Source organism: Rhea pennata, chromosome 23, assembly GCF_028389875.1.
Source record: "Rhea pennata isolate bPtePen1 chromosome 23, bPtePen1.pri, whole genome shotgun sequence".
Taxonomy (NCBI): domain Eukaryota; kingdom Metazoa; phylum Chordata; class Aves; order Rheiformes; family Rheidae; genus Rhea; species Rhea pennata.
Window position 1 is genome coordinate 1896650 of NC_084685.1, and position 15663 is coordinate 1912312.

The 15663-nt window shown below is 42.5% G+C and overlaps 1 protein-coding gene across 3 annotated transcripts in view; it reads right to left on the reverse strand.

The window, feature by feature from the left end:
- The window catches only part of SCMH1 (Scm polycomb group protein homolog 1), an 81381-nt gene that overhangs the window by 40708 nt on the left and 25010 nt on the right, over positions 1 to 15663 (reverse strand). For all 3 annotated transcript variants that reach the window (XR_009960618.1, XM_062594083.1, XM_062594082.1), the window contains exons 3-7: positions 15229 to 15297; positions 9063 to 9133; positions 8044 to 8278; positions 4311 to 4399; positions 3081 to 3324 (exon numbers count right to left, since the gene is read on the reverse strand). Coding sequence is in view for 2 of the 3 variants with exons in the window: in XM_062594083.1 (XP_062450067.1) it covers positions 3081 to 3324; positions 4311 to 4399; positions 8044 to 8278; positions 9063 to 9133; positions 15229 to 15297 (708 nt within the window). In the remaining variant the exon portion in view is untranslated. The remainder of the gene's footprint in view (positions 1 to 3080; positions 3325 to 4310; positions 4400 to 8043; positions 8279 to 9062; positions 9134 to 15228; positions 15298 to 15663) is intronic.

Sequence of the window (15663 nt, forward strand, 5' to 3'; positions counted from 1 at the left end):
TCAAGCTCTTGTATGTAAAATTCTCCTAAAGCTACATTTCACTTGCAGCACGTATTTATCTGAAATCCTCCCCAGCTCCAACCTATGCTAAACCCAGACAGGAGCTTCAGAAGACCATGAACCCACAGCCATCTGGCTGGGCTTTCCCAGCAAGTCATCGCTCAGACAGCACATCCTGACAGCAACACAATTACCAACCTGGCGAGCTGAGAGCCGTTCCTCCTTGCTGTTTGACCTCCCTTTCCTCCCTTCACACATGTGTGCCCTCCAGAAAGCTTGCCTCAGGATGACTGGCCAGTTCCCAGCTCCACCACCACCTCATCCAGTAGCTCCAGCTAAGCAAACACTGCTCAGGGTGGGAGGCCCTGAAGCTTGCTGGAGCCAATGAGGGGATGTGCCTAAGAGAAACCCTGCTCTCCTCCATCTCTACTGGCAACAACCAGAAGGGACAGATTATAGTTGAATTAAGTTACCAGTATTAAATAAACATGCCTGGCCTCTTTGAAGTTCTGTTTCCCCCTTACATGAGCTCATTTCTTGAGGCCTCTTTTCATTCAGCCCTGTGAGGCCATCAGTTTCAAAGAGTTAACTCTTTATAGCACTTTTCAGCTCTCCCGAGTGCTGCATCTCACTCTCCTTGTACCTTGTGGTTAATTTGGTGTAACATTAGTAGAGCTCAGTGTAACTGCAGTTAGTACAAATAGTTCTGCACAGCAATTTTCCCTTGCTCTCCTCTGGGAAAGGACCACTTTAAGGGCCATTCCCTTTGGGAAAGGGAATCTCCCAAATCTCACTGTGGTCCTCTAGTTTCTGAGCTGGCACAGAAGAAAGCTTTATTGAAAAAGTTCCTGGAACTACAGGGAATAGAGATCCCTTTCTGGTAAAGACTTCTCAAGCCTCCCGAGAAGCAGCACTCACTGGCTCTAGAAGTGTGTTCAGCTTTCTCACAAAGCAATGTTGAGGAGTAAAGGAACACGGTAGGAATTTAATTACAGAAGGGAAAAATTCTCAGCACTCCCTTCTTTTGGTTTAATCCCACAAAGTGGAAACTGGAAAGTCTAGGACAGGAAAGGGAGGGAGTAAAGGAAAAATCTTGCCACAGAGAGGAAAGTAAAATAACACAAAGACAACTCTGATCCTGACTCTGTGGCACTTTTGAGTGACTTGCATAACCTCTTCAAATCCCTGCTCCAGCCCCACCAGTTGAAAAATATACCAAAGAGAGCAGAAACCTCTCTGAAAGCAAAGGCTGCTGCTGCCTCTGGGTGGGAGTGGGGAGATGCTAGTTTAGAAGCTTACTATTATTTTATGCACTTAGGAATTGTGCAGTCATTGCTGGCTTAGTTAATGCAAGAGGGAAAGTCGGTCACTGCTACCTGCCAACTAAGGGGAGCAAATGCTTCTTAAGAAGGGTCCAAGTTATCATAGTGTTGTTCCCATGAACAGGCATTATTTCTGGATGCTCGGCCTGCTTATAGTTTCAGTCCAAACCAGAGAAAGGTCTGAAGGGAATACAGAGCTGCATACACAAGGCAGATGCATTGCAGAATGGAAGGGAGATTTTTATTTCTCTTGCAAACTTGACTTGTACATTGCACTTGAAATTTTCCATCCCCAGAACTCCCCTAGTTTGCTTGGACAAATGCTCCTACCTAACACAAACACGTCTTAGCCATTTGTGCAGTACCTGAGAAGTGCCTCAAAGAAGCTGGGCAACAACCCTTGACTCCAGAGTACTGCTGCCGGAGAGTTCAAACACTGGCTGTGAAGATTATACAGCAGCTCTGTGGAGCCTACAGGGTGGCGGCAGGCAAGATGCAAACAAACAGCAGGAAGTGAAGGAGAGGCTGGGAAGATCAAGGGTGAACGCAGAAGTCCAAGATAAACAGAGACAGTGCCTTTCAATTCCCAATCATAACACAAATCATCTCAACCCAAGGACAGCTCACAGCTTGGTGTGGTACATAGACCATGCAAGATTACCTCAGGCAATCCACCCTGACACAAGCTTTGCAACACTGAGAACAGAACTGGCTCACATTCAAAGGACAGCAGGAAAGTACTAGTCTGATCGGTTAACACAAACTGACCCTAGTTTTTTAAAGGAGGACAGTCCAATCAGAGAAATGCCTTTCCCAAGTAATCTCTCAGGTCACATGCATAGATTGATCTCTTGCTTCTCACTTCATTTACAAGTATGCACTGGACTTGGCAGCCTGCACATTCATGTCAGAAGGCAGTGAATGGAGACAACGACAGTTCCCATGTCCTTAAACACAACTGCAATCATAGCAAGGTATAGACATCTGAAATCCTCAACAGCCAGTGCTCATATATTCATAGGACAAGAAGCTTCCCAGTACCATTCCCAAGCAATAGTCATTGTTCCACAAATGAGGTAGATATTACCTAGCTCAGACCTTCTTTTTCCAAGTTTCCAGCAGAGATTACAGTATAAGGTAGAGCAAGGTAACTGTCAGAAGTACAAACAGCTGAGGTCTTGCTGTTCTAGCACTGACCTCAGCCCCATCACTCTCACTTTTTTTTCCCTTTTTTCTTGTTTCTTTTTTTCACAAGAAACAGAGCTACTTTAAAGACAGACAGTTCTAATTATTCCCTTATTATATCCCCAAATAGCCCAGCCCCACTGGGTAGAATGTCCTTAGGAACGTGTGTGTCCTGGAGACACAGAAAAGATTGAGGAAATTCCTAAAAGGAACACAGCTTAGCAACGTTACACAGTATTATCATCCTTTTTACACAGTATTATCATCATTTCAGAAAAGAAGCCATCCCCCTGCCCTTTAAGAATAGCTGTTAATTAATGCTTTTGCTTCCAGGCTTTCTGTTTCACTGCTAATGATACAATGATCTGTACCTTTTTGGAAGGTTTTTAGAAAGTTGACAACTTACAGGGAGGGTACAGGGAGGGGGAAAGGAGTACCCTTCTACATGTGAAGTAGCAATAACAAAACAAGAAAGAGCACCCAGATGTGCTTCCTGCTGGTCTCTGTCTGCACTGCTGTCCTTGGTAGTTTGAGAGGAGGAGAAAGAGAACTAAGCAATAATGTGGATCTTACCCTTTGTTCCGGGTGGCTGCAGATTATCTCCAGTCAGCGAGCACCAGCCTACGGGAAAGATGTCCCGGGAATCATATCGGCACCAGTAATCGAAGGCACCTCTCCAGCCATCAAATGTTATGAGGACCTCAGAACCTCTCACCTCCCCAATGGTGGCCGGGCATATGAAGTGAGGGTTCTTCCTGTCCACTGCCTCCAGCTTCATACCTGTTTTGAAGAAGTTTTGGGATGGAGATGGTGGTTCCTACAAAGAGAAGTTGAAAAGATGCTAAGTGCTTCCAGGGCAGGCCAGGGCTGCCCCCTCCATCAGCAAACTCACCTCCATGAGTGGATGAAGGGAGCTACTGGGCTAGATTTGATTCACAATTTAGAAGTGCACAAGTTAGGCCAGCTATGCAACCACGTGTCTTTTAAGTCAAGAGATAGCAAAGCCCACAGCTGGCTGCTCTGGGATCCCCAGGCTGCTGGATCAAATCCAGACAATGGCAATTCAACATTGCCATCCTGTGACAACACTGTCACACAACACAGAATAAAGCTCCAAGTAGTCCTTATGAGATACTCTCACCTTATGTATCCTGATAGGGCAAGAAAATTTGAGATGTGACAATTTTTCTTCCTCATTTCCGCCCCCCCACCTTTAGCTTTGCTAGACTTGTTAGAAATCCACCAGCCATCCTTATCTAGGATGCTCTTCCTACTCTTTTAGGTTCAGATATAGTGATGCCACCCCAAGCATACTGTACCACAGCATATGACTCTAGACTGGCCTCTCTCTCTCTCTCTCTCTCTCTCCGAGTTCACTAAGTGATAAGAATACAAACTAAGAAGCCATACTTATGCTATCTCATAAGCAATAGAAGGTGTTTGCACTCCTTGCAGTCTCTGGTACAATAAAATATTTCAGAGAGAGTTGCTGACTTTTACATATCGCTTCTCCTGACTTCGAGTAGCACTTATAGCCTAGGTGAAAAACATGCAAATTTATCAAGTGCAAGCTTTGAAACCCTTTCTCTGTACACCACAGTCTGCACCCTGCCACCTGCTATACAACCCAGCTGCAGAAGATACAACTCTGTCCTAGAAAAGTAGCACTGTGACAAAGCTGGGCAATACCTCTCATTTCTTGGGGATCAGAAGTTTCCACACAAGAAATCAGCTGTGATTTGCATGTTCTGCAATACAGGGGACATGCCATATGGATGTCTTCACAAACAGTAATTAACATACCTTGTGAAAAATCCGGATGGGAGCCATCTCTGCTCCATTCAGAGTCTTCAGAAGAAACATGGGCCAAGAAGAGGCATTCAGCCGAAAGCCTGTAGAAAAGGAAGAAGAAATGGAGACTTCAAGGCTGGATCTACCTGATCACTGGATCAGGTAGAACACACCAGTTCCAATGTGGACTTTGTGGCCTCCCTGTTTACAGTGGGCATGCACTATGATTCCACACCATACTCCCTCTGAACACTGAAGAGTCAAGTTTGACTTCAGCAACATCATGTTTTGTGTTCAGAGTATCAGGAAGAAAAGAAACACCTAAAAATGGATGTGTGATAGCAATTTTTGCTTATCTTAACAAAAATCTGTATGTTGACAATACAGGCAGAACACTTTATGTAGAACTAATACTGGTAAACTCAGTGACACTACTATGAGACAGTCATGAATGAGTAAGTACACATTCAGACTATGGAATTTCTTCTCCATTAGGGAACCTCAGCATCTGGGTGACCTCTTCCACCTTTCAGAAGTCAGCTGCAGGCAGCTTACCTGAAAAAATAAAAGAGGCTGGGAAGCAGATTTAATGATCACAGAGAAGGATGGATGTTTTTGTCTGGACACCTTCTGTGAAGAACTGTAGAGAAGTAACAAGAAGGGGTTTATAGGAAGGAAAAAGCAAATCCCCAGGCTTTGAGTCCATAGCACTGAATATGATGACATAACAGATCTGTGTCCACTGATCAGCCCTGTTCCTTCCACACTCTTTGTAGCTATAGGGCTGTTCTCCAGAAAGGCTTGTGTTATTAACCCAACTGGTACCAGAGCCCAGCACTCCCTATTATGCTTGAAAGAGTACAACAAATAAGGAAAAAAAAAAAAAAAAAGCAAGATCAAAGAGAAAGCAGAAAGAGAAAACAACAAATAGTGAAAACTACAGCAGAATATGGCATGGAAGGCATGGAGGAAAGGCATTGAAGAAAATGCAGATCTGGAAAGCATGACCACAAAACGATCCAGATATCACAAAACATCTTCTTTGCTAGAAGCGCATCTTGCTGTGTAGAACTTAGCCTAAAATAGGTCAATTTTGTTGCTCAGCTGAACGTGGCATTGCACTTCCTCTATGTGCTGTATTTTGAAGTTAACTCTGGAACTGGATCTACATGGAGAGTATCCTATGGAACTGCAGTCGTGATTAATATTGGAAAGTTTTGCCAGGGCCTAAATGACAGGACACAACCAATTCAGTAAAGACTAATTTGCCGGCCTTGTGTCTCTGTCAAATCAGCCTGGAAACTGAATCGGCTGGTCACATAACTCAGGGGAGGAGATAACTAAGTCCCCAGAAGAGCAAAAGAGAAGAAGCGTAAGATGTGTACACATGGAAAATGGTATAAGGACCACTGACAACCTCACCACATAGCCCTTCTGGGCTCTTGCATTCTGCATGGAGAAAGGACAAAGATAGAGACTGCACAAGCCATTTGTTACCCAAATTTATGCCGGGCACAACAGACTTGCTCTTGTTTAGGTCTAAGTTAAGTAGGTGATAAAGTTAGCCTCATCAGAGCTGGGCATGCAGACTTCTTCCACAGAGTACTAACCTACTCTTTTGACACAGTCACAAGTGAGTTTTGCTCTGCAACTCAATTACATTTATTGCCATCTGCTGGCAAAACTCAGACAAGGCACAGGAGGAACTTCTTCACTGTTAAGACTGAGAAAGACAACTTATGCTTCCTGGGCAGGCTGCGCAAGAGATGCAAGTTGTACCCCTGCACCAGAGTTCCAAAGAAACGTCTGAAAACGGGCAGCAGCATGCATTAACATGACACAAAAAATGCATATCTAATGTTAGTATCTGCGGCAGGTTCTGTTTGTAATAAATAAGAAGAAAAAGGCTATATAATCAGCTTCACATACACACTGCTTTGTGCAGTGTGACGTGCCACAACACATACTTGTGTATATGTTTCTTCCTTCTTCAGAAAGGTCAGTCCCAAAAGCCCCATTGTAATTTAGCCTGTACTTCCACCACAGGTCACAAATGGTTTTCCAGGAAAAATTGTAAATAAAAGTATTTCTAACGCAAAGTTGCTTCCATTGCTATAGATCAGTTGAATATTATTTGGGGATGTGCTAATTCAGAGAGTGAATTATGAGGACACTGCAAAAATAATGGACAGTAGAATGCAAAATAAAGTTAATCCTGCTGCTCAGTCAGGAAAGAGTCAGCAAATCAGCTCATCATTTGGTTAGCGTCAAGAAAAGATGTGTGATTACCTGGAGACAGGAGTGGAAGGCATGTTCAGCTAGCCAAGTTATTTATAAAGCTGTAGCCAAGCAAAGTTAAACAATCAGATGAACTGCCAGAAGTGTCTCTTCATTCAAGACAGAGCTTAAATCACTTGGAGCTTTTTCAGACATGATATTTCCCCATTAAATAGTCTCAAATGAACCTTCTATTGCTCCAAAGACACTTGGGCACAAATACACCTGGAGAGCAAGAATGAAAATATAAATGCTCACAGTACCAGAATTAGTAGTGATATAGTAGATGTCTCAGTCCTAATTGCTCTCTTGGGTTATTCTCTACATCAAGATTTAGAGATCTCCAGCAAAGAACCTCTGCCTAGATATCAGTACTGTGCTCCAAATATAATGCCTGCAAGGGGAAAGAGCTGATGGATGACAATGGTTTTGTGTTAAATACACCTCTGAGAATGATAAAATTGTACACAGGACCAAAAGACTAAAGCAATGGGCAATGGCCTGTGATCAGGCCACTGCTAGTTTTACAGGCCCACACTGCCTCTGTGACTGCGTCTCCTCCTAGAAAAAATTTGGATTCATTGTATTTAAATATATATGTATTGATATATAGGCAGTCACTTTCATATGAGGAAAGGTTGAGAGCTGGGACTCTTCCGCCTGCAGAGGAGAAGACTGCGCATGGACCTTATCAATGTGTATAAATATCCAAAGGGAGGATGTAAAGAGGATGGGCCAGATGCTTTTCAGAGCAGTGCCCAGTGACAGGATAAGAGGCTATGGGCACTAACTGAAACACAGGAATTCTGTCTGAACATAAGGAAAAACTTCTTCACTGTGAGAGTAACAGAATACTGGAACAGGTTACCCAGAGACGTTGTGGGGTCTCCATCCTTGCAGATACTCAAAGCTGTCTGGACAGGGACCTGGGCAACATGCTCTAGGTGACCCTACCTGTGTAGAGGGGCTGGACTAGATGATCTCCAGAGATCCCTTTCAACCTCAATCATTCTGTGATTCTGTGAAAATTACCACAATCATTCCACTTTCAATTTTACTGCCCATACCCATGGGTCAGTAGGACTTCTGGTTGTTCTTCCTTTGCTTCTTTGTACTCTTAACAAACTGGGATTTTCTCTATATTAATGACTGGAAAATGTGTTTTTCCTTTAAAGTACTCAAAGAGAATTTCAGAAGGCCTGAGAACATTGTCAGTATATGTTAAGCCTGTGCTTGAGCTGCAAAGAATGCAAGGAACTAATCTTAGTGTAAAGAGCTTTTAGCTACACTCCAAAACATCTCCTGTTCATTTGATTAACAGCCCAAGCTAAACGGGCTGGTACATCACAGCAGCACGCAGGGGCAGTCCACATGCCTGTCCCAAGTACAGAAAGATAAGCTGACCACAGTTTTCCTCACAGATTACACAGGTGCTTGACACTAGCCAGACAGAACACCTTCTGCTCACCCAGTGGAGGCTGCAGCATCCCTCCATTCTTCTCACAGTTTCCGATAGGCTGGATTTCGGCCGAGTCCACCAGCCGCCAGAAGTCATTCTTGTTATCACTGCCATCGAGACGCAGGCGGAGGCGTGCACCTGTCAGACCCACCACGGTAGCAATACAAGTGGAGGTGGTATTCCTGGGGTCCTGGGCTTCTAGTTTCATACTGATCTTGAATTCATTTGTAGGTGGAGTGTATGACTACAAAGAACAGAACAAGGACCCAGTAAGACTCAGGATTTCTAATAAATGCAGCATCCCAGTCATAGAGCTTAAGCCCTGGGTGCATCAAAACTGGTTCTACTAAAGATTGACAGGCTCCTTCAAGAACAGCATGTAGGTAGGTGCCACAGAGCAGCAAAAAAAGTTCAGTGAGCCCTGGCAGATCTGCCACTCAGACTACTATAATGTGGCACAGCATCACTGAGATAACTAGACCTATCTTTTCCTCTTGGGCCTCTTTTCAGGAGAATCACCCACCTGGCATAAAGCCCCAAGATCCAAACAGATTTACATCGTGCTGCTGCCCTCCATTCTGACCCAAATATGACACGCCAATTCAGTCCTGGATCCCCTGTCAACCCAGTAATCTGCATAGTCAGGTATCTGATGCCCAACAGGTCACTATTCCACTCACAAAGATCTAATGAATTGTGTAGAAAATCTGTTCTGGACAGGACGCAGCAGAACTTGTATCATAGCCTACTCAAAACTTCAAGAGCCTGTGTTTAGCAGAGAATGAAAAGCATCCTAACATTCCCATCCACGTACATCTGAGAGTTAAATCTTCTATGCTGTTCTGTAACATTTGCAGTGTTTAAACATACCTGTTTTATCTTTGTCCCAACACATCTGGATTTCTTTGAAGTCTCTAATATCCTTAAGCATTTCCTTGCCAAAAAAAAGGGAGCCTATCCTAAGTAACTGTCTGGGTCACAAGCAGATCATTCTTCCTGGCCTTTCTTGTTTCCATTCACCCTCTTACCTGCTTGAAGCAATGGGCAGGAGCTGGGATGGCACATGTCTCCTTCAGGTATTTCTCCCAGGTGAAGTGACCTGAGAAGAGAAAAAGGGATTCAAATAGGCACTTACAAGCAAAAAGCTCAGAAAAGGGACAGCAGGACTCCAAAGGCTAGCAGTTCTCCACTTCTCACAGAGGAGGTGCTCACAGGCAACATGTTTTCAACAAGATCCTCCAATGTTTGTGATTACAAAAGATTTACAGCTGTCGCTGACAAGCAGAACAAAGCATGATGTTGCCTGCAGCATGTCACTGTTTATGCTGCTAATGTAGGTCTGCAAAAAGCAAGGATCACAGGTTGTATCTTAATATAGAATATCTAGCAAAGACTGGAATCCATGGTGTCTTCTAGACAACTGTCCCTTAAAAATCATACACTAAAAGCTTGCTCAGTCTGGGGATTACAGACAGTCACTGAGGAATAAGAGCTAAAAGTAGTAAAAAAATCAACAGAAAACTTTACATTCTGTGTTCACACCTTAACACTGAACCCCCCCCCCCCCGCCCCGTCCAACATACACACAGCCTGCCTTAAGAAACCAGCAGTTGTAGGCAGGTATCACCCAGTCTCCAGTAGCTGATTAGTGAACAGGCCAGTAATTAATTTCCTGAAGCAGACACAAAGTCCACAGCTTAGGCAGGACTGAAGGCAAGGATCCTCTAGGTAGCAATCTACTGAACAGAGCAGGTTGCATTCACCACCAAAGTCCCTTCAGTTGAGTAGCGCTGTTAGGTGAAGTATATTTTATTGCTGACTGCACTGCTCTTCCATGTATATACAGAACAGTAAAAGCACTATGCCATCAAGGGGAATCTGTTATTAACCGAGGAATTAAAAGCTCCCATGATCCAAGCAAATCATGACTTTTGCCATTTAGACTGAGCAGCTGGGAAGGGATCCTTCCAGCATGACATTAGCTTGAATTCATCTGAATAGCTCCCAAGAGACCATTGCTTTCAAGTCATTTCAAGAGCATTGGAGGCAGCACAATTAAAGAGTCAGTTACCACTTTTCATGTCAAGCTTTTAATCAGTTTATTTTCAAAACAAAAGCTATGTTAAGAGCCATTTTAGCTACTGCAGTGCCCACCACACCTCTTAAAAATTCAGACATCAAGATCAACACACATTATTTTTGTTCTGTCTCCTATCAACCCTTAAGGGCTTGATGATCTATGAGCTTCAAATAAATAACAAACACAGCTTTCCTGCCACCTCCCATGCAGATCACTAGCACACTTTAACTACAGTGGAAAAGAGCAGAAAAAATAAACTAGTTTCACTGCCATACTGGCTTAATATATTTCTGTTTACAGATGCTGACAGCAGCTCTCCTTTCTTCAGAGTGCACTGGATTGAATGAAGAAATGAAGTATTTCATTGCAACAATGTTCTCACCAAAAATATATATACACATATACACACACATTCTAGGTTAATTGAACACACAATTTTACGCTCATATACGTCAATGAAACTCTTTGTATGAATACTTTGTAATAAATATACAGTCAAAGTACAACCCAGATTGAACACAGCGTTCTATACAAAGCCTTGCACTCTTGACATGAAAATACCTGGATACATCCCACCCATTAGTTTTGGTTCCAGTTTTGGCCTCATCCAAGACTGGACTCACAGTTAGGAGGTCCATAGCCCTTTAGAGGCACTTTTCCCTGGAGCACAGAGGATGCCTATGGTGACAATATCCAGGGAAAGGAGTGCAGGCCTGAACAAACTTAAAAAAAAAAAAAAAAATCGATCAGCCACTTTGGACAATTTTATTTTAAAAAAATTCAGCCTCCCCACAGCTGGTTTCAATCCCTCAATATTAAAACTATTTATGATTTTAATCCTTCCACTTTTCACTTCCCTGAACTAACCAAAGCCATTCTGCTTTTCTATAGCAATTCACATTGTAGTAGAGATCAACACTATAAAATTCCAGCAGAAGCAGTAAATTTCTGAGACAGCTGTGCATCTCTAAAAATAGTGTTTGGACATGGAACTTATTTGAAATTAATTCTAAAGTCTGTTGGGATTTAACCATCATACAAAGACACACACACAACAATAAAACTGCAGCTACTTATGACTCACACTTTTGATGACTTATTTTGCAAAGAAAAGCAGGAGCAGCAGAAAGACTTCTCTAAATTCTAACAAAAAATAGAAACAAAAAATAGAAACAATATAGCAGTATTAAGTCTTCCTTCCTTCTCCTTTTGGCATTGGTAGTTTCTTTACATAATTACAGAATGACAAGCACAACAAAAAACTGATTCTTTTTCAGAATTACTCACAAAATAAGACAGAAAATGCATACTGAACTTTGAGGCTCTCACCTTTGCCTTAACATGAGAGGGAGCTCAGTACAGAATGTGGGAACAGTTTTAAATGAAAGCAGTAATAATTTAGCTCACAACATAATGTTTTTTTATCCAGGAATTTCAAGCTACTCTTAAACATAAAAAATAGGATCAACTTCAACCTAAAAGCTGCAAAACTACAGCACAGAAAGAATAAAAAGAAAATGACATAACACAAAAGTTTGGCTTTTTACAACAAAGGGAAAGCAGCCAATAAAATAGGGGGGGGGGGGAAAGAGATACTTAAGACTCCTTTAACGAGGAGCAAAGAACAAGTCCAGAGCTCTGTACCTGAAAAACAGCATAATGTTGAAGACAGATATATCAGGCTTGGTTGCCTTAACCTTAGGTCCTCTGGACTGTATCCAAATCCTGCTTGCTATATTGATCCAAACTCAATTCCAAACAATGTTCAATTCCAAATATATCTGTTTTAAAGCCTAACGCACCAGATGTGCTATCTAATAAGGGGCTGGGATACTGAATGCCTAAGCTGCTGGGTGCCTGCTGATGCCATTTTACAGGCATGACACATACAGAGATTATAAGGCCAAAAGGAAACATTGGGAATATCTTGTTTGGCCTTCTGCTTATCAAAGGCTATCTATCTTGTATTTTATACTCTCTCAATATTCTTATTCACATTAATAAATCACATGTCTTACTGCAGTGAGACATGATATTTTTCGTCTTTGAGATGCTTGTTTCATGTTTGGCCAAGGTAGATAGCCACTGGAGAATGTTTTCTGAGTGTCTATCAAAAAAGGCTGGTGGCTTTAGTCCAATTTCTAGAGAAGTACTCTGCTTCATGCAGAACTAGCACTTCAGCCAGTGCTAAAATATCTCTTTTACTGGTGATGGAGCAGGAATGCCAAGGACAGAACTGCCTTTAGAGGCTGAAATCTTCTCTCACTATGAAAAATAAAGGGGAATGCTTGGCCTGCAGCTATTTTTGGCTTCCAGTACTGTATACAAAATGTCCTGTTAGTCCTAAATTCACCCTCTATTTTCCCTGGTCTCCAACTTCTCTTTTGCTCCTCCAGCTCCTCTTGCAGAGTACACCATACTCTCGTGAACCAAAACGATCATTCAACTGGACCTTGTTCCTCAGTTTCATGTACATCAATTCTTCTTCACAGTAAGAAATGAGAGAAGACATTTAATGAGAAACACTATGTTGCTGTAATTGCAACTGCGATCTAAACAAAAGCCAAGGACTGTAAACCCGTATGACTCCCCATAACTCAGCTGTGAAAATGCCTATTAAAGGTGACTGCTTGTCACTTTTGCTTGCCTGGAAAGCACCTTACTGTATGCTTAATCCAACTGAAGATACTACTTGCAGGCAGAGTGTCAGAATTGGGCTCTCATCTCTTAACCTTCAGAAATATTTACTACAGACAAAACACTCCACATATCCAAGCAGTCAAACTACAGTAGCTGTGAATAATACAACTCTACACCTTTGTGCTTGTATTCTTATAATGCTGCATTTACTGTTTATCTTCTGCACAGAATTTAAATGGAGTTTCTGTCTTTAACTGAAGTCTGGTTTGGGTTCCATTAGCATTTCAACCCCCAAGGGGTCATCAATCCAATTGAAATGATACATGAGCGTTTCAGGTCACATCTGTGAAGGAGAACGTGTCCTACCCAGATCAAGGCATCCCATTAAAGTCTGCATCCCATATGTGTGTCTACTAACTGCTATCAAGGCAGCACATGAAAGCAGCACAGTATGATCAAACTTGGTACAAAAATCAGCAGTACATCATCTCTGCTCACAGATCCAAACGCAACAGTGGCCTTCCCTGACAGCACAGCACAACCTTCCAAAGAGCCAAGCTCTCACTGTGATGGCACAGTTCACAGAACTGCACTTCCTGCACTTCTTGTTTTGTTTTAGTTTTGAGGCACTTTGTTAAGCTATCAATCTAGTTGTGCATTCTCCATCGATAACAGCTAGAACTGATAACATAACACTGCTTACCCCACTGTCTTGCTCAAAAAAAAAAAAAAAAAAAAAAAGGGCAAGAATGTGTGAACCAAAATTAATAGATTTTAGATACAATATGATGTTGGTTTTTCTTCTTTTCAAAGGTGTTCCAATTCAATTTTAACATGGAGAAAAAAGAAAATCCTTTCATGCTGTACTATGGAGTGTTATTTGCCAGAAAACTGCTGTAGTTGCACACTCATTGCTATGTAACCAAGCTTGACGGGCTGTGACGTGTTGTTTAGTCGCTACACAGGGAGGCGATCCCCACTGCTACAACACGCACTCACTGTGCACACAATTAACACATAAAACAGCATGTCTACAGCATCCCACTCCTAGGTCTATAGGCTCTGAGATTTACTGAGGTGCTCAGATTGGTGCACAGGGTTATCTTCAATGATAATGATGAGGCATGCCTCCATACGAATTTCACAGAGAGCTCCGTTTTAAATCAGCCTTGTCACTGAACAAAAGCCAGTTCTCCGACACATGGAAACAACAGTGCGTGCAGCAAAGAAGAAACTGTAGTAGAACCCTCAAAGCCCTGAAAGCAGACTATACACAGAGTGCTGAACTGTGATGGTGCCCTATAACAGCATCCAGAGCTCAGTATGTGGTGACAGAGGATCCAGGGCTTTCTCTGAGATGCTAAAGAGCTTCCTCCCTTTGGAGGAGGTGCTTCCCAAACTGTGATCTGCAGAAATTCAAAGGTAGACAAGGACGGCTGATAAGCCACAGAAGAGAATGCTGAACACTGATGGAGGCCACAGTCCAAAATGTTTGAAAACCACATGTGAATCCCACAGTCCACAGGGCCCATACTTACTGAGCCTCCATGGCACAACAGCCACTTCAGCTCTCACAGGGGCTCTAAGAAACACAAAAGTGTCTTTCATGAAGACAAATACATTTCCTGTTAGAAAGGATTTATCTCTGACAATACTTTAGTTTCTTATAGCTCTGCAATGTGGAAAATCTGGACATCAACTTTTTAATCTATGTTTTTACCAAAACATGGGCCCTAAAATCTTTTACTAAATTACACAAGCCTTATGTAAACTCCATACAGCTGAAAGTTGCCTGCATATCCCCCATGAGAAATAGCAGGAATCATCAGTTCTGTACACTTAATCTGTAGACACTCCGTACAGGACCAAAACGTGCCACGTCAATGAACTGGATGAACCATGATCTCCAAAGGGAGAGGGAAGTGATTAACTCTCGTGCTACTACCCCCATCACTTGCCCTTAGCTCTGAAGAGACTGCCAGCTGGACTGACTCACCAGGGGCTCCTGTCTGCCAGGGTAGGAGCCAACTTCTTGCTGCTGGGAAAAACGCAATGTGTAGTATTCAGTGGTCTGCTACAGTTGCACCACATCCACCCTACAGAACTGGAGCTGCATTAACCACTTCCGCAAATGTGCAAGAACAGTTCATGCAGCAGTTACGAAGTCCCTTACACCTAGGGCACAAAAACTACGGGCAGAATCACTCATTTGGCACTCAAGATTGGACAGTAAGAAATAGATACACTCTACCTTGCTAAAGATGAAAAATGAGTTAGCTTTAGCTGAATGTTTACCCCTGATGTGCAATTTTTTACTGTGGTCCGAGTTAAATATGTGCGGACTCTTTAAAGCAGTTTGTATCTGTAAACTAACTTGGCACGCAGCAATTTGTAAGTTCCGAGAAACTCAGCAAGCTCTGAGGAAAAAAAAAAAAAGGAACAGAAAGGAAGAAAGGTGAAACATGCCTTCTTACCTTGGTACTGGGAAGGAGACTCTGATGGGCGGCTGTACTTGTGCTTTTTACCATCCTTCCAGTCTATGGCTAAGACAAGAAATAAAGCATCTCAGTCAGTGAAAGAAGCCAGATGATGCTCTCTCCAACATCAACTGCCTCATGTCACCCACTTTATATGTGTGTGCTACCTCACACGAGAGAAATGACCTCCCTGTCCTCCCTATCACAGACTCAGGTAACACGGATATCTACAGCAAATTCCACGCTTTTTTTTTTTTAATCTATGGGGCACATTCCATTCTTCTGTATAGGTCTAAAGAAGACTTGATACCCAGCCTCAACAGGCCTGCACCTCTTAGTCTCTACCTGATTCTCATCAACCAATATTCTCCCACAATGGCATGCAATAATGTGAAAAACAGTAAACTGATAAATTTTCATCCATTTAACAAT